The sequence below is a fragment of the Chaetodon auriga genome, chromosome 20, assembly GCF_051107435.1.
Source record: "Chaetodon auriga isolate fChaAug3 chromosome 20, fChaAug3.hap1, whole genome shotgun sequence".
Classification (NCBI taxonomy): Eukaryota; Metazoa; Chordata; class Actinopteri; order Chaetodontiformes; family Chaetodontidae; genus Chaetodon; species Chaetodon auriga.
In genome coordinates this window covers 18,519,809-18,542,283 of record NC_135093.1, presented here as the reverse complement: position 1 = coordinate 18,542,283, position 22,475 = coordinate 18,519,809, and the positions used below count along the sequence as shown (strand labels likewise).

The 22,475-nt window shown below is 43.4% G+C and overlaps 4 protein-coding genes across 5 annotated transcripts in view; 2 read left to right on the top strand and 2 right to left on the bottom strand.

Moving 5' to 3' along the window:
• Nucleotides 1-503: 503 nt before the first annotated feature.
• narf (nuclear prelamin A recognition factor) lies at nucleotides 504-7,171 on the bottom strand. 2 transcript variants are annotated; one of them, XM_076759470.1, is made up of 12 exons: nucleotides 6,848-7,171; nucleotides 6,084-6,155; nucleotides 5,927-5,992; nucleotides 5,380-5,508; nucleotides 5,137-5,269; nucleotides 4,723-4,857; nucleotides 3,825-3,943; nucleotides 3,204-3,336; nucleotides 2,598-2,670; nucleotides 2,115-2,252; nucleotides 1,809-1,966; nucleotides 504-1,659 (listed from the first exon to the last, which is right to left on the bottom strand). In XM_076759470.1, exons 2-12 carry the CDS (start codon nucleotides 6,138-6,140, stop codon nucleotides 1,412-1,414), a joined length of 1,389 nt encoding a protein of 462 aa, XP_076615585.1. In that variant the 5' UTR covers nucleotides 6,141-6,155; nucleotides 6,848-7,171; the 3' UTR covers nucleotides 504-1,411. The 2 variants fall into 2 exon arrangements, with proteins under 2 accessions (XP_076615585.1, XP_076615586.1); XM_076759471.1 differs by having other exon boundaries at nucleotides 3,204-3,333.
• Nucleotides 7,172-7,186: 15 nt separating this feature from the next.
• cybc1 (cytochrome b-245 chaperone 1) lies at nucleotides 7,187-11,143 on the top strand. Its single transcript, XM_076759475.1, has 7 exons — nucleotides 7,187-7,226; nucleotides 7,712-7,767; nucleotides 8,393-8,480; nucleotides 8,650-8,691; nucleotides 8,776-8,946; nucleotides 9,029-9,173; nucleotides 10,064-11,143. Exons 3-7 carry the CDS (start codon nucleotides 8,393-8,395, stop codon nucleotides 10,221-10,223), a joined length of 606 nt encoding a protein of 201 aa, XP_076615590.1. The 5' UTR covers nucleotides 7,187-7,226; nucleotides 7,712-7,767; the 3' UTR covers nucleotides 10,224-11,143.
• On the bottom strand, nucleotides 11,091-15,663 carry hexd (hexosaminidase d). The gene is made up of 12 exons (XM_076759469.1): nucleotides 15,320-15,663; nucleotides 15,125-15,226; nucleotides 14,890-15,005; nucleotides 14,540-14,627; nucleotides 14,240-14,404; nucleotides 13,969-14,152; nucleotides 13,067-13,138; nucleotides 12,745-12,943; nucleotides 12,345-12,506; nucleotides 12,141-12,248; nucleotides 11,621-11,710; nucleotides 11,091-11,509 (listed from the first exon to the last, which is right to left on the bottom strand). Exons 2-12 carry the CDS (start codon nucleotides 15,209-15,211, stop codon nucleotides 11,338-11,340), a joined length of 1,443 nt encoding a protein of 480 aa, XP_076615584.1. The 5' UTR covers nucleotides 15,212-15,226; nucleotides 15,320-15,663; the 3' UTR covers nucleotides 11,091-11,337.
• Nucleotides 15,475-22,475, top strand: part of ogfod3 (2-oxoglutarate and iron dependent oxygenase domain containing 3) — a 23,744-nt gene continuing 16,743 nt past the window's right edge. Inside the window, exons 1-7 of the mRNA XM_076759474.1 lie at nucleotides 15,475-15,912; nucleotides 16,865-17,091; nucleotides 18,870-18,945; nucleotides 19,074-19,116; nucleotides 20,276-20,340; nucleotides 21,006-21,062; nucleotides 21,487-21,640. Of these exons, the coding sequence (XP_076615589.1) occupies nucleotides 15,845-15,912; nucleotides 16,865-17,091; nucleotides 18,870-18,945; nucleotides 19,074-19,116; nucleotides 20,276-20,340; nucleotides 21,006-21,062; nucleotides 21,487-21,640 (690 nt within the window). The 5' untranslated portion in view covers nucleotides 15,475-15,844. The remainder of the gene's footprint in view (nucleotides 15,913-16,864; nucleotides 17,092-18,869; nucleotides 18,946-19,073; nucleotides 19,117-20,275; nucleotides 20,341-21,005; nucleotides 21,063-21,486; nucleotides 21,641-22,475) is intronic.

Here is a 22,475-nt window from a genome sequence, read left to right as displayed (position 1 = left end):
TGTGTGGATGCCAGTAAACCACTAACAGCAGCAGCTAACAGGGATCTAAATAAATGTTGTTTTTAGATGAATCCATTGGTCTTTAAAATAGAAAAAAAAAATAAAAAACAAGAAAACAAAACAGGTCCATCGCAATTTCCAAAAGCTTAAGGTGACGTCTTCGAAATGCTTGTTTTGTCAAACCAACAATCCAACATCCAGAGATGTTCAATGACCAATGATACGAAAAAAAAAAGAGGAGAGCTGAAATGGCACGTTTGACTGGAGCAATTTAATGATCAAAACTGCTGATTGGAGTTGCATTTTGGGTCAACAAATGAATTGTATAGCACGATGATTTGCACATGTACACACCCTGTTTTCTCACAGACTGTGCCTTCAGTTGTGTCTGTTCATGGGCAGGTAGTTTCATTTCAGCTTGCAATGATTTTGAGATGTCACAGTGAAACTGAATGAAATGATAACATCATCCACAGAGAGTCCACACTGAAACGAGACAACGCTTCATTCATCATGTTTTAATTCCTAGCATGTATGTTGGATCTTGCAAAACAAAACAAAAACAACATACAACTTAAAATTACTAGTTTGTGGAATGGGAACAAAGTGACAATACGAATGAAATCTTCTTGTACCATTAAAAAATAATAACTCTGATTCTTCACTGGGATGGATAAAGCAAACACTGGGCCGGTAGTTACACATTAGCAAACACTGTCAGGTTATCATGTGTCACTAAAAGACCTTTAACCTCTTGAATCACACAGCAGCCTTACTTTCCATTGACGGTCGGTGACTTCTGAGCGAACGTGATCACACTGTTGCATAGTTATCAATGCGTTTGCGGACACATTGTCTTGTCTTTCAAGGAGGAACAGTGGAGACACTTTAACACAGAGTAAAACAGCAGGTTACATTTGGAATACATTAGACTTCTCAAATGTACATTCAGCATCCACAAAATCAGCTTTGAGCTCCAGTTTTTATACGTTTTCTCAGTGACTTATTGCTCTGGAAATCAACATAAATACGTCACACTTGCTACAAACGTCCGTGTTTCTCGGAACAGCTGGCGGATCAGGTGACTTTGTACCTAAAGTTCTTGTTATCTGCAGCTTACTGATATCAGTCTTGCGTAAAATATTAAGTGTGTGCTTTTCTGGACTCTGGACCATCATTCATCCTCAGGCTCAGGTTTGGCACAGGATCCACCAGTTTTACACACAGACATCACCCCCCTGTGGCGAAATGGAAGAAGTGCTGCTCTGGTCCGTGGTGCACCATGGTCCTCAGCTGGTCCCTTGTGGGGCCAGCATGAATGATTAGATGGACACGGAAAATCAGTATCGTCCTAGAGGCAGCCTCCATTCAACGTCCATCATGTCTTCAGAGTAGAACACCCCCTTCCTCCTCACCACTGCATGTGAGGGGGCTGCGTGTGGCTCTGACTCTGATTTCTGTACTGGGTATGCAGGAGTGTGCTGGCCTGCGGGGAGTCCTGGCCCTGCAGCCAGTCTTGATAGAGTGTGTGCAGGGCGGGGTTGACCTCTGGGAGACGTACTGGCAGGCTGCTGTAGGCCTCCTCCATCTGCTGGACCAGGGCTTTATCCACCCGGCCCCCCGCCTCGCTCTCTGCCTGACCGCGGCCGCTCAAGCACCCTGAACAGACACATGGGAGACGCAAGAGGGGCTTACACCAGCAGATCCAAGCTGACAGGTAACATTTCACAGAACATTTGTCGGACTGGCAGGATTCAATTCTAAATCAATGAACATTCTTATAGTCATGTTGGTAGTTGTGATGTTACCTCCCGGGCAGGACAGCACCTCCACCAGCTGATAAGGCACACGTCCCTTTCTCATTCGGTGAACCAGGGTCTGGATGTTCCTGAAACCGTAGACGGCAGCAAACTGCAGCAGAGTTTCTCCGTCCCGCTCCAGGGTCACTTCCTGGAAGTCCCGGTTCCTAAAGGACAAACACACAGGAGGCGATTTTCACACTGGACCAATACAGATGAACTATTCATCAGGACAGACAGAGCTGGGGAGTGAAAGGTGTGGTATGGACTTCCACTGGGGCTACAGTAGAATCTCAGGGCCTTAGTGAGTCTCACCTGAGGTTCTTGTATGTGATCTCATGGACGTCCAGACCAAAGAGCTCTTTGGAAGCATGTTTGAAAATGTGTTCCAGAAAGCCTTCAGAACCTCGGCCCTCGTGCCTCACCAGCGCCATGTCGTCGGCCTCTCCCAGCCTGCGGTGACAGGATAGGCGACTCTGACAACGGCTTCCTTAACAACTCAGTGAAAATATATAAACGGATGCTACTGTAAACAACAAGCAGGGTGGATGGACAACACGATAAACAAGTGCGTTGAGGGCAGATGTAAAGCTAAGTATTGATAAAACAGCAAAGATACTGGGTGAGAGTGACATTAATATAATCATTAAATGCATTACTTTGAATATTTTGACCTATCAAAGAGCTCCATGCCCAATGTTTCTGCTCTGAAACCAAAAAATCCTGGTACTTTGAATGTGTTAACTCTTTATCTCACCGAAGATAACTGATAGCATGACCGCTAGTCCGACTACTCACACATGGTCCAGCGGAACTGAGTCCAGGTCCTCCACTGACATCTTCCTCTGCTCCATCAGGCAGTAGATCTCCCCTGAAACATAAAAAAAAATTCCATGTTTCTGTCATATCTCTATATATGTAGCAGCAGATGCAGCTTCCCCACAGCTAAAATCAAATAAACAGGAGGAACATGGCCTGATCAGAAATGATGCTTTTTGATGGATGGGTCTCAATAGGCCAGAATAAAAGAGGATGTGGATCCTATTGGCCTAGTGATGTGTATAATATGTACATTTGAATTTAACCTAGTTAGGGCTTGTATGTGTAATGTCTGGGGCTGGATCTCCACACACTTTTCAAATGGCTGAGACTCACCACTGTGATGAGGAAAAGACATTTATGACCGTATAATGACGCTAAGACTTGCCTAAAATTAAACATAATTAGTATCTTCTTACAGTATATACACGATGGAGGTGCTACAAGACATCAAACCTCTGGATAATAAAGGCTATATTTAACATAACCTTGGGGTCAGAATAACCTCTAATATTATCCAAACACCATTTGAGTCTGTGTGTGTGTGTGTGTGTGTGTGTGTGTGTAAGATACAGAGGACAGAACCTGAGGTGAGGACACAGTCCACATCCCTTGTCTCCAGCAGGCTGTTGTAAAACTCCTCTCTGACGGCTTCCAGCTTCTTATCAAAGCAGGGAGCCACCAACACATGGTAGATTTTCTCTGGGCTCAGCTTCTGCTGGGAGACAGGGCAGGAGGAAAAACAACATGACGAGGCAGACTGTTTCTGGGGCAGAGCGGGGCGTGTGAAGCATGAGGCAGTGTTCAGCTGTAACTAGTGTGTCGCCATCCGTGACAGACAACTGCAAACAAATCCTATATTTAGTTGACATCTGGACAGGACAGAGCTATCGAAGGCTGCAAGAGGAGACACTTCCTTATTTTGAGAGATACTGAACTCAGAATATCCCCTCAGATTTATTTTTAGGGGCTGTGCACTCAGTTGACGTGAGGCTGCTGAACTGAAACTTCACTGGTCTGAAATAATATTGATGTCTGGTTCAGGATTTTATTGGTACACAAACCACCAACATCATTTTTCTAATCTGTCACCTCCAGCTTTTACGATGCTGCCACTGTACCATCACCCTTAGTGTTGTCAATGATGTGCAGGAGGCACCACGGTCAGACTAAACGCATTTGACTCCTCAGACAGGGAACACTCACCTGCTGCTTAGAGAAGTAGTCTTTGACCAGGCAGCCCATGATCTGCTGGGGAGATCTGGCTGTGCAGATATGAGGGGTGACCAAGCTGCCCAGGACACGCTCTGAATAACGGATCCACCCTGTTAAGACACACACACACACGTATGGTGGAAAAAGTCAAAAATAATGCAGACAGAAATACAGTATAACAAACTTTATTGTGTATGTTGTCAAATACATTTTTAAATGCTGATGGAACCATTCTTCACGTATAATTCTAAACTATTCCATGAGATTCCAAAGCCATGACAGAGGTTTTATTCCTTACTGGTTTGCTACCATACGTCAACTTTGGCACTGGGAAAATGTGATGAACAGTTTTCTAAAATTTTAAAGACCAATATTTAATCAATTCCTCTAAAGAAATAACTGACTGATTAATGAATGAAAATAGCTGTCAGTTGTGTCCCTACAACAATTATTCAAATATTTTGGTAGATCATCACATGACCAGTGGAAATCCTACAGACTGAATGAATGGCTATCTATACATTTTTCCTTAGAGAAAAAAAAATGTGGCCAAGAAACTCTTGCTGTTCCTATCTCTGATGAAGGGAGTGGTGAAAGAAGAGCTTTCTATCTTTCCCCAGCAGCACGCAACTGCTATCTCTACTTCCAAAACAAGCTCTGTCTCCCTCTATTTAGCACACGGCATGCAAATGAACTGTCTGTACAGTCAGGAGCCTGAGGAGCAGCAGCACAAAGAGGCAAAAAGGATGAAAATTGGGGCAAATATTAGGTTAGAGAGTCATTCAGCTGACAAGAAAATCAACTCTGACAGGAAGCGAAGAAAAAAAGTAAAACAGGAGTGAAGAATATGGTGGGAGAGGAGGGGTGAGGAGGAAAGGGGGAGTTTTACCTGGGCAGGAGGAGGTGAACATGGGCAAGGCGTGGGAGTCATGGTGCCTCCTGCGATACCTCTGAATAAACTCCTTCTGACTCTCTAAGATGCTGAAACCTGCTGCCAGAGTGGAGTCGAACACATACTGCACTCCTGCAGGGAGAAGCCACACACATGAGAACAGAGACAGAGGAAGTGGGGGAGAACGTAGAGCGTATGTGACAAATACCGACGACTAGGTGGAAGCTTCTGCACACAGGTAACAGAGAAGTGTCAAGTGACATTCTCGATCTAATCTGAAGCTCAATAAATCTGTCATTTCACTTGGGAAAATAATTAAAACAAGACCTCAAACAACTTCATGAAAGAGCACTTTAATATGGTGCAAAGATTTGCCAAGATGTTTTGTACTGTGACAGCTACGCAGCTCACCTAAACTCTTGAGGAAGCCGCAGAGCTTCTGGGCAGCGTCAGTGATGTCAATACCAAACTTGACGGCAAAGAAAGGCAGAGACTGCGGACATATCGACGCTACCAGCACCTTGTGCTTCGACACGTCACACTTCTGACAGGGGCAGAAAAACAATGGGGACAATGTGAGGTGTTGCTGAAATTGAAACAAGACAACTCCTTGACTTTCTCGTGTTTCAGAGGCAGCTTGGTTATGCGTTGCACCTTATTGAGTGCCAGAACCCGTTCCACTTCCTCCAAGCTTTGCTGAGAGATCTTGAGGCTCTCCTCCTCTGATAGACAGCCATCACAGGACAGACAGGCACTCAGCAGCAACTGGGATCCTTCATGCACCTTAGGGGAAAGAAGAGGAGCATGTTAGATGAAGGGTTTTAAAAGAGACTAACCTTATATTTCAAGTGGCATTCCAGCAATTTAGTGGCAGACCTCCACAAAGAGTCAACTGCTCACGAGAGACAGATCTTTATAAAGAATGGTCAAAATTGAAGCTACAACAGAGGTCAAGGCATGTTGACTTTTAGTCACTGGATCCTTCACTCCTTTCAACCTGATGGCATCTTTTTTTTTAAACCTTCCATGCCTGCTGACATGTGTTGAAGTGCACAGCTCCAGTTTGTAACAAAGGTTCTCTGTCATACATTTACAGTCTCTAAACTCAAGCTGGCTTCACAGTCAACTCATTCTGATGTATAAAGTAGGTAGAGCTCAGTCGATAACACGTGAAATTGCTGAGTAAACATGGCGACATTACCTGTCCATTGACGTCATCTCTCTCGTCGTGTGAGTTAGCACCACTATCACTCTGCTTCTTGTTGCACTGTGAGTATAAGAGCGATAAATACATTGGTGACTGACAGCAAAACAAAACTCAGCATGTATAAGACACAAATAAGACAACGGAAGTTCACCTGTTTGGTGCAGTTCTCACACTTCTCCTTGCGCTTCGCGATGTTGACCTCTGACATTTTCCTTGGGGTTATCTGCAAATTGAAGGTGACATATATAAACAGCAGCAGCATGAGCTTGGCAGTGCTGGCCACTTCCCCTCAGCGTATTCCCTCTGAAGCCCTGGCATGATGAGTGTGCCTGCAGCCTGCAGCCTGCTGCTGTGCGTCCTTTTGACAGCTCCACCCTCCTCTGACTGTCCCCCCTGTCCTATCACAAGCAGCCCTGCTTATCATAAACACAACAGCGCTGTGATGGTGGGAAACTGGCAATGAACAAGCACCCTGTCATTAAAATTGAAACGGATCACGTTAATTACATACGCAGTGGCAAGAAAAACAGCCACAATGGCCATTACAACACATTATGATCGCATGAGGGGAAAAAGACAAGTGTGGGCTGGACGCTATGATCCTATGCGTATGTTTTGAATACAATATGTCACTCTCCCAATAAGCAAAACAAGAACAATATTAGATTTTAGCTCATGAACATTTCAACCCTGACTAACTAAAACATGTATGTTTTATACCGCAATGTATAACGTGAATTATCTACGCAGAAGTTTACTTTAGCCAGCTGTGCGTTTAACAATATGCTACTGCGCTACAGGCCTGTCCTCTGCCGACGGCTCATTCACACAATGTGTTGGTTTAACTGTGTGTTGGTTGAACAACATGTCAGGCCCCGTGTTAACATTACAAAGTCGAATCTTAGGGGAACTCACCGGACGGTGTCTATGTCAGTGCTCCTCTCAAGACAAAGGCATGGACAAACTGCAGAGGACAGCCAGAGGAGCAGCCACTGCTCAGAGCAGACAGCAGTACTGATGTCCAGCACAGCAGGTGAACGCAGCCCTCACTCAACACCCTTCCAGGTCGAGTCCTATGTGAGTAGTGGGTTCACTGCTCGTCTCAACCTCCGCGGTTATGTCACAATATGCAAACTAGTGCTTATACAAAGGCGTCAGGGCTTTTAATATTCGAGCCAGTCATGTCGGTACACATCCGACTCCATTGTGTACCCCGGTGAATCTAGAACGCATGCGCAAACGCACTGATCGTCTGCTCCGGAAGCTTTGACTTCATTTTTTCTCCAGCTGCACGGTGAGACTATTAAAAGGTGTTTCTCTTGACTTTGTCGTGGCATAAAAACAGAAAAAATATGATATGTCAACTCTTATAACCCCCAAATTGATCTGGGAAGCTTTCCTGGATGGATGGCCAGGTTTTAATGTTCAGAGTATGTGACGAAATAAGACGAAATGTGGTTATTGTCAAAATAATGGTAAATACAAGCACAGTTCAGTACAAAACGAGAGAATTTTTGTTTTTCAAACTTCAGTGTGTTGTAGAAACTCGAAAGACTTGCCGTTGTAAATAGACCACACGTCTAAACACATTTTTATTCCTCTTAAATAGATGTGTTTTAAGATTTTATTTTGAAGGCGGCGGGAAAGCGAATCCGTCCAATCACACTAGACGGATCCAGGAAGGAAGTATCACCCATTGAGAACAGTTGTTGCAATAACATGAAAAAAAAAAACAAAAAAACAACTTCCTCATAATTCAGTGCATGTGTTTCCTCGTAGAAATGCGCTTTTGCTAAATCTGTAAGACGGCTCAAAGAAAGAAGGAAGAGTTTAAGGTAAGTCGCATAGTTCGTATATTTATACAGTTCTGGTGAGAGTGTGGGCAGTTCTTATCCATCACATCCAGTCATCCTTAGCCGCATCTTTATTGTTTTTTGAGGGATTTGCAAATCAAAGGGGCAGTTCACACAAACCACAAAAATAATTAATAATTGATCTTTTCTCCCTTACCTCTTGTGGTATGAAGCCATGCAGGTAGTTTGGGTTTTGTGTGCTGATGTGTTGAGATATCCACCTGTGAGACTTCTGCCCCCACGCCAAAACAATGGAGATGAATGGATTTGTGCTGCACAATGTACTGAAAATGTCAGAAAGTCTGTAAATCTCCCTACATAGAGCTTTCAGATTCCATTTTCGGGACTATTTCTTCAGTTTTAATTTTATCTGCCTGGGCCCATATTTGCTTTGTGGTACTTGCAATTAATATGCAGAAATATTTCAGTTCTTTGATCCGCACGAACTTTCATTCAGCTTCAGCTCAAAATCCAGCTGCATCAAATCCAAACTGTCTGCATGGCTAGAGACCAGTGCACAAAAGTAAGAACATATGTGTTTTTTGATTTGGGTTTATGGTCATGTGAAATTTGCTTTTACTAAATATGAAGCACTGCATCTGTTCAGATGGGATACATGACAGTCGAGGAGCACAGCTTGACCCTGCTCCACCTGAAGAGATCACCAGGCATTCGTTCTTGGTCTCTTCTTGTCGGTAAGTGTGTGTACAAATGTTCATACAATCTGTACCTTCAAATATGAAATCAGTATGCCAAGCTAAGTCATCCTCCACTCCCTCAATATGTTCAAACCCTGTCATTAAAACATCTCTTATCTCTCGCTGTATTGCTTGCAAAATAATACGCCTCTCATTTTAATTGCAGGTGTAGCATCTGTTGGGTTGGCAGCAGCATACTATAGCTCAGGTGCACAAACTACATTTACATCATGTGTTAACTGTCCACATTTGCTTTCTGCTGCTCATACCGCTTTTTTTGTGGATCACACAGATAGCATCTTCTGGAAGCTTTTCTACGTGACTGGCTGCCTGTTTGTGGCCATGCAGAACATGGAGGAATGGGAGGAGGCTGTGTTTGACAAAACCAAGAACCTGATTGAACTCAAGAGCTCTAGCTTGTACACTTTAGTCCTAACAATGTGGAGGAAGGGCCAAGAAAAAGGTCAGTAATGCTGCAGATTGGCTTCCTCAGTACAGTAGTCAGAATTTTAGATCTTCACTTTTATTTCCTGTCTCTCTTTCAGTTGTGTTGGATCTGGAGCAGTTGTGTGACGTCTGCGTCCAGGAAGAGAGGGTTCGCTATTTGGGGAAGGGTTACCTGCTGATGCTGCGACTGGCTGCAGGCTTCTCCTACCCTCTGACTCAGAGTGCCACACTGGGGGGACGCAGGTAGGTATCTGCTGCTGACAGTTCAACACATAAAAGTTATTATTTTAGTGATCACATCCTCTTTGATATATCGTTTCTGAATGTTTTCAGCAGCAGACATTAAATGTATTTGCAATTTTTGCATGTCTGTATGTCGAAGTTTTCGTTGTTACTGCCAGGATCCATCTCTGCTGTGTAAGCAGGGGGCAACAGTCGATCATCGTGTTTGATATACTACAACATGACGTGATGGAACCTTTAAAACTTTATTTGCCTGTGTAGTAATCTAAAACTCACTAGATGTTACCAATAAATCATAGGTGTCAACCAGGACTGAAATCTTCAGGATTTTAAGGTTGAAAGTGCTAGAATCAGTATTAACAGTGTTAACAATGGATCAAATGTCCACGCATAATGTGAAAGGTAACTCCATTTGCAACAAAACCACATATAATAACCACCTAACTCTGTTCCCCTCAGCTCTATGGAATGTTTCAGCCTTTTTTTTTTAGGTTTCACTTTCCATGACTTTACTGTTTTGCTTCATTCTCACAGCTTTCATCAGCCTCAGTTCCAGCAGCTCTAATAAACTCGCTGTACGCTACCTTCCCAGCACCACTTGACAGGCACAGTTAATGACTATCTGATGAACGCAGTGGAGCATTTAGCGCTGAACGAGTCAGATATTTTTCTCAGGAGTTGGTGGACACCAAAACCAAGCAAAAAGCAGTGTGAATAATGGACTTGCATTTGTCAGGTGGCCAGAGACATGAGTCAGAATGAATGCTAGTGTTGCTCTGTGTTTGGCCTTTATGTAGTTGGAAGAAAAAAGCAAAACAAACACGCTTCGTGTAACACAAGATAACACACTTTATCCCTGTTCTCCCCCTGTTCCATCTGCGACCTGCCAGCGATGTGGAGGCAGTGGCTGCATTGCTGAAGCGCTTCCTGGGGCTGGAGGAGCTGCAGAAACGCAGGCAGCAGGAGGACCAGGAAGAGTATGGAGACGAGGAGGAAGAGGATTCTTTGGACAACAGCAGCGATTCAGACATTGAAGGAGACGAACTCTGATCTGTGATTTTGCAACCTTCCTGTAACTCTGGTTGGCTAGGGGCATGATTGCATCACAGTTTAGTCCAGGTTTAGTTACATGTTGTACTATTAGCATGTGCACGTAACAAGGATATATCCTCTCCCAGTGTCTCCTTACAGACTTCCTTTCTCGTATTTTTTTAATATGTCAGGTGGGGTCATGGACGCAGAGGGAGAGTAGTTAAGTATTTTTTATTTCATTTCCATGTGAACCGAGGTGGAAGAATCATCAGATTAAAAGTTTTGTCATGCAAATGTTTTGCAGTTTAGTCAAAGTTGTCTAAACCAGTTTGGGGACATGTGGAAAGAAGAGACTTTTTCTTTCATTGTACTGTAACTGTAGCTCTCTGTACATGAATGTCAGGCCTTACCCCTTTTGACCTAATTACTATTTGAGAATACACTCCAGATTACAGATTTCCTGTGCCTTCCTACTGAACTCTAATAAGTGTTTATGTGTGTAAGTCAATGGAAAGTGCTTTTCCCATAGTTTTCTGAACCACCCAGTTGATAATCACCTTTTGCATGTTTATTCATACCCAGTCCACAATCCAGATGAATGCATCTGCAAACTGTTATCAAGCATGAAGGATTCTCACGGCTCAATCAAGAGTGAATTGTGTGTTAAATGCTTTGGCCTGTGGCCGTTCTGTCTTTTGACATTTATATACTTTTTGGGAACCAAAGACTGAATCTCAGGCGAACACTTTGGTGCTTTGGTTAAAGTGTTTTTTTCTGTGTATGGAATCAGGGCTGTGTAACGGCTCACAATGAATGTCAGTGTGTTCTGTTCTGCTTGAAAGAAAAGAGTTTTTTTTTTGTTGGTTCATTTTATTGTCTTTGTTTACTTTGATACATTTGCAGGAATCATATAAAGTTGTTTTATATATAAACACAAAGTCCTCTTTAATATTATTTCCTTTCTTTGCTACAGTCGGTGCAATTTATATACACCACTTTGCTTTTGGGTAAGCGCAGAATTCCACATAAAATGACTCTTGTTAATTTCAGAACAGGTTGCAAAAAGTTAAGACACCAATTTTGGAATTCATCAAAAAAGCAGTTATGACAGACTATGAGCTAGCAAAATATTCTATGGCACCATCTCCTTCACACATGCTCTAATTTCCTCTGTTATCCTCTGTAAAGGGGCCACTACAGGGCGGACGTGTTCCTCTATCCACTCCTGGGCTGTTGAATCTGGGTAAAGACGCACCATCTGCTCTCTCACAGCCTCCACCTTCTGCTGTAGTGTAGTTAAAAACCTGAGGAGACAGGATGGACAGGGTTTCTGTTAAAGACTAAATGAGAGTTCTTAAATTTCCGTAAGGCGAGGCAGTGTGCAGAGTGTCTGCAATCTAACAAAGCATTCTCACGTTGATGCTTGGCTGTGAATCTGCATGGTGATGAGAGGGGTTACCATCTTCCTCTGTCGGTGGTAGGGGCTGAACCACCCTCTTACAAACCTGCAGTAATACAAGCATATGGTTATTTGGCTAAACGGTAAGTTAAAATATGTTTCTGCAAAAGTTTAAGTTCAACATTTTTGGAATACTCATTCCATTTGCTGCAGAGAGATGGCACCACTTTCATATCTGTATGCTAAAGCTAAAGCAAGCAGCTAGTTAGCTTAGCTTACCACAAAGAGTTGAAGCAGGGGGGAAATGGCTAGCATGTTTGTGCCCAAAGGTAACAAAATCTGTCAACTAGCACCTTTGAAGCTCATGAATTAACACATAATTTACACTAACATGAGGGCATGTCTGAAATTACCTGTTTTCAGTCTTAATGCTTAGCTAACTAGCTGCTGGCTGTATCTTTAGCATAACAGACATAAGAGTCGTATCACCCAACTCTCAGCAAGAAAATGATGATGAGACACAGCCCATAACTCACATGTCGTTTTCAAACAATCGGATGTCATCTGAGTTCAGCAGTGAATTGAGCTCCACAATTAACTCCGCCAACCTCCTTCCTGGGAACAGCGAGTCGTCTGCAGTAGTCCTGAAGGCCACATGGAACAGAATCAGATAAACCCGGACGTACATGCATGCTGTACTGTCACACTGTAGTATATTTCATAAAACTGTTGGACCTCACCTCTCCATGGCTTCTACCTCCACTGAGCAAATACCTAGTCTCTCAGTGACTTTGCTTTGAGCCTCAACATCGAACTGACCATGGTTGAGTGTCTGGACACATGCGGCTAGTGATGGAAGAGCCAGAGGCATGAGCTCACACAGCACCGACAGGTGGTCATACCTGACAGTGGGAAAATAATGGACCATGTGAAAAGCTCTGTGTTGACTGCATGTGTACAAAAAGAATCCATGGTTTATGCTCAGCAGAAAGCATTAGAAAATGACTTCTACCAACCACATACACAGTCCTGGATTCAAACTCGTAATCTAGTCATAAGTCTTGTCATCTACCCTTTAGGCTTCACCACCTCCAAACCAGCACCAACAAAGTAGAAAAGAGAAATTCCTCTGATACTTACCTTTGCCAGCCTGTGATGGCGATGCCCTGAAGATTTACACCAGCAGATAAAGAGGCAACCACCTTCAGCCACTGCAAATGATTATCCACGTGTCTCTGTGTGCAGGGCACACAGGTGTAAACACTGGTGGACCCTTTAAAGGAGCTGGCCACCCACAGGTCTGACATACCGGCACTGCAGTACTTCTCCAGCAGAGACACTAGACAATGCAGTTAAAGAATATACATAACCACTGACAAAGCTCTGCACATGTTGCAGACTGTTTGACAATGTAGAAGAACCTAATGTCTGAATACTAATTTCCATAGTATACAGTTCCTACCAGTTTTTTCCACGTCCAGATTAGGGCTGTAGTCCCACAACATGGGCTGAACAAGTCCCACTAGACCGCTAGCTGTCACATGGATAACAAGAAGAAAAAAAGAATCATCATGAAACCAGTCCCATTAAGACAAACATTCGTCTGTAGAAATGAATCCAATATTGGACTGTATAGCAGTATCAGTACAGTATTATTCTTTTTTCTAATTATTATTATTATTATATTATTATTTACTATTGTGGCTTCCATTACTGTTACTATTGAGCTATCTACACTTAGTGGTGGAGGCAGTATTTCTAGATTTTTCTTGCTGATGCAGTGATGTATAAGCAGCATTTCATTGCTGTAGTTGGTCAGCGAAACAAATTTTCATTTAAAATTTTTAATTTTCATTAAAAAATCTATTTCACTGTAGTTTCATCTGTAGCAAAGCATCACATTCTATTTGATTATGTTTTATATATAAATGTGAACGTATATGTAAAGTAACGAATATCTACATGTGACATTAAAAGCTAGATAAAAAGCTATGTTCCCCCTAAATGTAGATGAGTAGAGGTATAAAATAAAGGTGAAGTACAAGTACCTTAAAAAGTAAATGTACATGCTAAATCCCACCACTGTCTACACTGCATGCACATGTAATTCCATGTAGTCCTTCATCAAGTCATAAATTATATCACACTGCTTCTCCCAAGGGTCTTGATACTAAATGAGATCTTAGTGTCAAAAAACTTCTAAGAAACTGACTTTGTGAGCTAATGTTTCCCGACACCTTCACCTCCCTCTTATGATGCTGTCAAAGTCAATCAGAAAGCCTCCTTGGAGGAACTTGACTCTTAGTTTCATTAAATTTCAGTCACCTCCTGGTTTAGTGGGAACCATCTCTATTCCTTCCTCACCTTTTAGCGTGTCCTGGCTCATGCCTCTCATCATATCATCCCACATTACGATGGTCATGTGAGGCCACGCCTCCTTGACTGCCTTGGCCACCTTGGTCACGTGACTCAGGAAAAGCTGCTCCACTGTTCGTCCAGGTGAGGCCAACCACAGTTTGGATTCCTCCCCTTCGCCGAGGATGTATACCTTGAGGAGTTGGAGGTGAAGACAGGAGACAATTAATGATACCTTCTGCCATAACTAATTAACTGTTAACAAAAGACTAGACCTTACCTCATCTCCTCCAATGTGCAGTGTGTTAAGACCCGGGTGCAGCTTCACCACCTGCCTCAGCATCTCTATCACCAGCCTCACCCCCTCCTCTTTGTGGGGATTCAGGGTACCTACGCAATATGGCACCTCTCTGAGGCTCCACATGGGCCGATGCTTCAGCACAAACTATGATAGAGAAGGGATGGCAGCGGGTCATTGAGACAGTGAGGGGCAAACGCTGATGCTCAACACCATCTGAAAACTAAGTATGTGTGGTTATTACAAACAGCCATACACAGGAGTGCAGAATGGTTGCCTCACCTCCATGTGGCCAAATGTCTGCACGAGAGGGATGACCTCCATGCCCTTAGATTTTGCAAATTCCTGCATAGACAGTACCTCCTCACGGCTGCAAACGGAGCACACAGTAAACAGACTTAACTTGCAGAACCAAAGCATTTTATGGCACACTTGCACATTAAGTTTTATCTCCCCCACCCAGGAAGGATAACAATTTTATTACAGGACATCACAGCATAATAAGGAAGATTAAAAAAAAAAAAAAAACTATCGCAGCTAGCCCATAATAATCAGGAATAGAATAATAAACAAAAGAATAAACAAAAGAATCATAATAAAGTAATATCTGGTGTTTACATCCCAAAGTGCACCTGTAAGCAGGCTGTGTTGTGGCCTGCAGCAGCTTCAGCTCCCCCTCATAAGGAAACATGTCCTCATACTCCACCAGCAGGCTGTCGACTCCCAGCTGAGAGAACAGCTCGATCAGCTGAGGAGATACAACAAACATTAGCGGACAGAAGACATGAATAAGTACATCTAATAAAGAGTGACAGGGGTGGAAGTGCTGCATCAGATCACAAAGGATGCTGCTGTGTGTGCTCTTACCTTGTGAAGATATTCTACTCTTGGAGGGGCCCCTTTCAAATCCAGGTGAACCAGCTTCTTTCCCTTAGGCCAAGGTGGAGACGTCATTCTGCCTGCTACAGACTGCAGGCATGAAAAAAGCTTCACATTAAGAATAATATTCACTGGTGTGTGTTTATGTTTGTAAATGATCATTAGATCATTAGTTTCACTCACCAGGGCATTAGAGACCAAGCAATAAAGCAGAGATGGGATATTAGTGAGGACTGACACTGCGAAGAGGATGTTGTTTCGAGGAAGATCACTTTTTCTGGACAATAAACGCCACTGGCTACTCCTGCAAATACGCAGGGTAGGTAATCGATTAACTCAGTCTAAGCGCGCAGAGCAATGGATAGAATAATGGATGCTACGGGATGGACGAGTTAGAAGAGTTAAACGTTTCTGAAAATGCAGAGTATCAAAGACAAGATCAAGGACTCTATTCTAGCCTAAATTTGCTGTTTTTGCAGCTGTGCGTTGTAGTCGAGCACAATTGGTCATGGACGTGGTCCAATGGCAACACTGCTTTCTCTTCCGGAGAGCCAATGGGTTGACCGATACGCGCCCACCAGGAAGTGAGCAGAAAAATTCAGGTGGTGGTACAAACAGTTGGCGGGGTGAACGGTATGATTAGCCAGGGCAAGAAGAACCGTTTATGAAGGTATTTTGTAAATGCTCACTGTCACGTTTTGAATCGAAATGGCGCTAATGCGACTGAGGAACGCGCAGGCTTCGAATGCCACTGAGATAGAGAAGAAAATTAAAAGGTAAGTGAATAAAAGGATGCCACTGTTATGCCTGTGTGGAGCTGAGGAGGACGAAAGGGGGAGAGGCTGTGCTCGTCAGGTGCTGTCACACGAAGGAGAGAGACGGCTGCAGAGACAGACTGAACTCAAAGCGTCCGACTGAGACTGTGTGACTGTTCCTCAGCAGAGAAGAAAAACGTGCTAACGCGTAACGTGATTTAACAGAGTGCACAGAGCTTTAGTTACCACTGTGCGTCACACAGGCCTGATGGTGTTAAGAAGGACGAAATCGACGTCACCACAAAAAACAAACAAATGAACAAAAAATCCAACCTAAATGCCTAAAATAAAAATAAAAGCACTTGGTCGTTAATGGATAAAATAATACATATTGGAATCAATAAATTGCTAAAACAAATTGGATAAATAAATGCATTACTAATACATTGTGGTAAATAGATCAGTCTTCAATTTAACATGTCTGTATATTGACATTTAATTTATTTCTACATGTCAGCTTTTATGTATTTCTGCATTTTGGAATTTCTTTTTTTTCCCTCCATTTTTGTGTGTATACATTAATGAGGTTGATACTACTAACTACTTTTAGTCGATCATTTCAACAGATTATTTATTACATGCAGCAAACTGTTTAGAAATTACTTTTAGCTAACTATTTAAAGTATTCTTCCACTACTTTAACTAGCTATTTTATCTGTTTAGCCATCACTTAATGTATGTGTGTGTGTGTGTGTGTGTGTGTGTGTGTGTGTGTACACATATATAGATGTATATGTACACACACATATTTCTTATCGTATATTTTTATCAAATCATAGATTCTATTTTTTCAAATAGTTGAGCTCTACCATGATCTTTCCATGTACCCCCCAGTCACAGCAGGGTTTGAGGGTTAGAGGCTGGGGACAGTACAGTTGATCACCTGGACCTTTTTTCTGTCTTGCCTTGTCAGAGGTAATGCGCTGCGGCAGGGATCTGCGTGGAGGGGGTCCCGAGGGCCTGTGGCTTTGCTGTTGCTCGCTCTGACAGTGTGCACACCGGCGATGTGGCTGTACATCACCTCTCAGGACAGCGACATCACAGAAACACTGGTCAGCCAAGGCGAGCTGGTCTCCCCCCAGCCCAGAGTCTACACAGTCCAGTGCTCCAGTGACTACGAGAACTACAAACGCTATCCGGGTGAGGCTTGCACTGTACTTTGTCCGGCAAATCAGCTGACACCTCTCCGCTGTGTAAACATGACTGAGACGGGATAAAGCCAAGCCTACTTGATAAATACCATGTTAACCCAGTGTCACCTTCCTGGTGTTGGATTCTGCTCTGTCTTTACAGTTGTTTAACATCATATAAAAGTGAGAAAACACTGTTCTCTCATCTTAACAAACTCTTAGAACAGGAACATAAAGTAGACTTGAAAGTTTGATCCATAATGAAATTCTCTCAGTCAACATTTTGAAAAGTAAAACCATTCAAACCATTTTAGCCTGATTTCTGGAACAGTGGCATGGAAGTAATCCACTGGATGGCACTGTAACGCAAACCTACCAGACCATAATAATACTATTTGTACCAGAGAACTGCAGACACAGGACTACCTGAAATTATGGTTGCAACCAGTGTGTGGCAGCAAATGCTATCCCACTGGTTCATGCACTTAAAGCCAAGACATCTCCTGCACACCTCAGCTTCCAGCATAGAGCTGAGTTCATACACGTGTGAAATCACTGCTATCAGAGCAGTGAGTTCAGGTGGAGAGTGGCAGCACTGATGACATTAGTTACTAAAACAAAGCATGAAGGTTACTTTTTGGCCTTTTTGTCATTCATATACATATTTTATATAAATGTAAACCGAGACACGACAAGTTTATGGCCCTGTGATTGTTGATCTGACATGATGACCATTGATAAAGACAAAAATATTGCGTAGTGTGATCCTGGCATTAAGATGTGTATTATTTAATCTTGTGCTGCTGTAGTCTTTATGTAAATTCAATGGTAGCCTGCAACACAGATCCACCTCCATGACACTGCTGATACAAGTTGTGCACCTGTGCCCAGCCTGCCTGCAGTTCTGCTGGGCAAGGCTAATGATAGTGAGTAGTGCTGCATCAAGCTGTTATTTTCAGTATCATTCATTCCTCCTACTATTTTCTCAATTATAGTTTAATCATTTGGTCTATCTGTGGTCTATTTGGTAGATTAAGTCCTGGACAGTAGTGAGAAATATCCATTACAGTTTCCTGAAGCCTCAGGTGACATCTTTGGATGCTGTATCCAACCAACAGTCCAAAACCCGGTGTTCACTTTACTTTAACACAAGAAGAAACAGCAGGAAATCGCGAGGATGAGCCGGAACCAGAGGATATGTAGCATTTTTGTTGAAAAATGACCTGACCAATCAGTCAATCAAAAGAGTTGCAAACCTTTTCATCTGGCATTAAACTGTATTCACAGTTCATTCCAATGTGCTCGAATGAGGAAATTGGAAATGAATAATAACAAAATATGCAACATAAATATGTATTATCATCTTGAAATGGAAGGAACACAAAACGCAGCTTATTTTAATGCAAAGAATTCCAAATGTACCGGATAAAGCTGTCTGCTTGTCCTGTGAAATTTGAAAGAGTTTTGATTCTATCCTCTGCAGGAAGAAGTGTGCAAACTGGAAATTGTCTTATTAGACATGCGGGCTGCCTGGAGTTCAAACTCCATTCAAACTTGTCTCCAGTGTCTAAAGAAAAGACAGCAAGAGACTCGATGAATAAATAATACTCGTCACAAGTTGGATGGAAGCCTTGAATTTTGTGCCATTAATGAGCCGAACTCCAAGAAACTCCTTATCTTGCACTTTCTCCCTCTGCTACAGGGCCCAGAGCCTCCAAAACGAGAGCAAACTGCACCAAGACACTCTACTGTTATCTTCAAATCCTCTCTCGCATGTCTCTCTCCCAGGATGCACCCCTCAGAAGTGCGGCCGTGCAGTCACAGACAGCGTGGTGACGAGGGAGGAAGCTCAGGTCCTCAGGAGGTAAACACTGTCACACAAAGTGCAGTGTAGCTCCTGCTCCTCTTCTTCTCTTGTTGTTTTTCCTGTTGTCTTCTTTCTCTGTGGTGCAGCTGAACCATTTTTAAATGCTATCTGTCTCTGACACACAGGCTGGCTGAGAGGGGGCTGGCGTTGGCTGGGTCAGAGGGAGGGGTGAGTGCATCGTCAAATTAAATTGTTGGAATAAATTAAGAGGAAGGCAGGGATGAAGACGTACCCGGGTAGCGTTTGCTTGACTGAATGTGAATCTTCTTGTTTTTTTCTGTTTATCCCCTACTTGGTGATCTGCCTCTCTCCTCAGGGCCTCTGTCTATGTAGTGTTTTTTTTTTTTTGTCAGAAAAGTACTGGCAGGGCACCGGGGATGGCACTGGGATAAAGCGGTGAGAGAAAGAAATGCTGCATGGGGGGGTTTATTTCCACAACAATAATATCTTAACAATTTCTAACAATTCACTCTCAGCTTAACAAGAGCGCTGTGGTTGCGTAAAAACAACAGCTGAGGACAAGAAGATGAAAGCATCGTGTGTAGTTTCTGTCTGACATATCAAAAAGCTCAGGATTTTCTTGGTTACCAGGGTGACCAGCCTCACCCCATCTAATGTATGATCGGTTGCCTGTCCAGAGATTATCAACCAGAAGCGCTCGGAGCGGCTGCACAGAAATGACGGGGCGATCTGAGAAAAGACGCTGGGTGCAGCCCTTCTTCTGTAGGTGACAGCGTGCTGTAGCTGTCGCTCTCTCCTCATTGGGCACAATTGACAAAAGGCACTCAGAAAAGCTATATGGACACGGGGGCCTTGCATTAATTTCTAAGAACCCAAATTTTTTCAAATTTTTTTAAGGTAAATGTAAGAATGTACCCTGCTGTAATGGACCTCTCCTGACACTAGGAGGCAGCCTTGCACAATAAGCAGAGCTCCAGCCCGCTGAGCCGCTCTGGCAGATGACATGTGGAGTCATATATGGATGTCCTCAGGTTGCCCTACCCCCTGCTCTCTGTCCCCAGCAGGCCTGGTCCTCAGCCAATAAAGGAACTGTTTATGAAGTGTTAAAACACTTAAGTGAGGGGAGGGGAAGCAACAGGAGGACTTCTGAGAAAATGACTTCTTCTCTGGCTTGTGAAAAACTGTCCCACAGGAGTTGACAAGCAATAACAAGTAAAGGGCAGAGTGAGAATGCCACGAATAGGCCACAGAGGGAACAATGCTGAAATAATGACTGTGCCATGCGTTTGCATCCACATCCAGCATTTATTTGTCCCACTCATTTGTCATTTGCATTAATCCCTGTTTTTGCTTTGACCCCATGCAGGCTTCCATTCTGGACCTGCACTCCGGAGCGTTGTCGATGGGAAAGCAGTTTGTCAACATCTACAGGTGGGAAAAGTACACCTTTTCTTTCTTTGTTTGCTCTGTGTCATCACTGTTTTTGTGCCAGGAACAATGACATTCTGCATAATATGTAAAATTTGCAGATATATATACCTGCAGCAAAATCAGTCATCTGTCTTCCAGAGGCTGGTCCTTGTGAGCTGTCTCCTCCTGGTCCAGTGACCCATACGGCCCTCATTCATCACTGCCAGCAGAGCCCAGTTTTATCTGGATCATCTGCTCCTCTATCCTTCTCCCCTGTACCTCCTCCCCTCGTTCATTTCTCCCTCACATTCCTTCCATCACTCTCTCATCCCTCTGGGCATGTGCCTGACACGAGATCCTCAGGGACCATCTGGCTGATTTTAATCAGGAAGTGATGACGATAGCGCTCCCACCCTTTGCCCCCCGCTGGGGACTTCCTCGTGTGAAGCAGTCAGACGTTTACTATCTGCTGTTTTTGGATGGCTGGGTGGCACACCGTCTGGGTAATGGTGCACTGCGCCGTGCCGTGAAACGTTAATTTATGCTAACAGATCCCGTCTCCTCTGCTCTCTGTCTCCCCTCTGCTGTGGTGGTGCTTGTGTTTGCGTCTGCTCGTGTGTCTCTGATTGGTTTTGTCTGCATCCCGAACTGTCTGTCTGTGATTGTGCGGCGGGATGTGGCTGCAGGTATTTCGGGGATCAGATCGGGGATGTGTTCACACAAGAGGATTTCCAGCTTTACAGGTGAATAAGGAGCTTTAATAAAGGTTCAAAAAGTCAGCCGTGCATTTATTATGTATGATCCAAAATGTGACACCTGACATTTTTTGAAAAGTGACTCACACTCAAATGATAGCACTTTGTCCACAGTAATGACAAACTTAATCCCTTTTTATAATGCCTTTGATAGCATTCTCTTGTATTGATGCTCATCTCCTGGATTATTGAATGTAGCAAACTAACTGAAGAGATATTGAATATTGTCACACAGTATTTGCTGGTAGCTGTTGAAGTCCAAAAGTGTTTGTATCAGTCCTCATAAACCCTTTGCTGCTTCACTGAAGTTGAAGTTGCCCAATGCTGCTCACTGCATCATGATCATAAATCATGCTTCCTTTGGTTATTAAGTCATATCTTTCAATCTGACACGTCTGTTTTTCACCTTTAGAGATGTACGTGGGCGAATCCAGGCAGTTATTGCTGAGACGTTTGGTTTGGACCCGACTCTAATGTACCTCACCAAGCCCACCTTCTTCTCTAGAATCAACAGCACGGCGGCCAAGACCCAACACGACGAGTACTGGCATCCACACATCGATAAGGTAACGCACAAAAACAGAGCCATGACTCGTAGGGAAGCCCCAAACTGGTGCGTTGGGTTGTATACGGTGTGATATTGACTTGAGCAAACAGATAAAGTATCGGCTAGATGTGACCCCGAGTCTAAGTTTTAGAATTGGTACCAGTAACAAAACATCAGGATTGGAGCGTTCCCAATGGCACGGATCTCATCTGCTCCCATTAAATGGGCTGATAGGAATCATCCTGATATCTTAAATGGATTAGCTGAAGCAGCGCTCTCAGTTTATCAGTCAGTCTACCTTCCGAGCCCCCCCCCCTTATGTACATGAGCTTTGGGTTGTGACTGAAAGAATTTGATTACACAGACAAGCTGCAGAAATGAGACAGGATCATGTGACTTCTTTCTGTATATTTCTTGCCGGAGTTACTTCCTGTCACTTTTTACGTCTGAGGATGGCATTTGGATGAACACCGGAGCGCCTCGTTGATTGTTCTTTTTAATGATCCAGTGATTTTGTTAAACTTTTTCAGCTGTTTAAAATCTGGATGTCTTAGAAAATGAATCTAGACGTACTAAATTAAGTCTCCAACCCTCCCCGTCTGACATCAGAAACGCAGCGCTGCGAGGCTGCCGCCAGCGGGACCCGAAATCAGATCAGCAGCAGAAAATGGAGGGATGCATCTTGATCATCTTCAAAATGAAAGATGTTAGATGTTTTGCTTAAATATTGATCTTTAGAAAATAAGAAGCACAGTCACTCTATCTGCACCCAGAAGATCCACTTTGATTCTCTCCCATCCCCTTTAACTGTCAGCTCAGATATTGAGCTGCAGCAATTTTTTTTTTTGTTTTTT

Bases quoted from the DNA above. Each gene is read 5' to 3' on its own strand.
- narf (XM_076759470.1), bottom strand. From the start codon at position 6,140: ATGTCAGAGGTCAACATCGCGAAGCGCAAGGAGAAGTGTGAGAACTGC. The intron at 5,509-5,926 runs GTAATGTCGCCA...CTTTCCCCTAAG, and splicing joins GAGATGACGTCAATGGACAG to GTGCATGAAGGATCCCAGTT. The intron at 3,337-3,824 runs GTGAGTGTTCCC...CCTGTCTCCCAG, and splicing joins ACTACTTCTCTAAGCAGCAG to CAGAAGCTGAGCCCAGAGAA.
- cybc1 (XM_076759475.1), top strand. From the start codon at position 8,393: ATGGGATACATGACAGTCGAGGAGCACAGCTTGACCCTGCTCCACCTG. The intron at 8,481-8,649 runs GTAAGTGTGTGT...TTTTAATTGCAG, and splicing joins TTCTTGGTCTCTTCTTGTCG to GTGTAGCATCTGTTGGGTTG. The intron at 9,174-10,063 runs GTAGGTATCTGC...GCGACCTGCCAG, and splicing joins GCCACACTGGGGGGACGCAG to CGATGTGGAGGCAGTGGCTG.
- hexd (XM_076759469.1), bottom strand. From the start codon at position 15,211: ATGACGTCTCCACCTTGGCCTAAGGGAAAGAAGCTGGTTCACCTGGAT. The intron at 12,507-12,744 runs GTAAGTATCAGA...TCCCACTGTCAG, and splicing joins GCCATCACAGGCTGGCAAAG to GTATGACCACCTGTCGGTGC. The intron at 12,249-12,344 runs GTGAGGTCCAAC...TGTGGCCTTCAG, and splicing joins GAGGTAGAAGCCATGGAGAG to GACTACTGCAGACGACTCGC.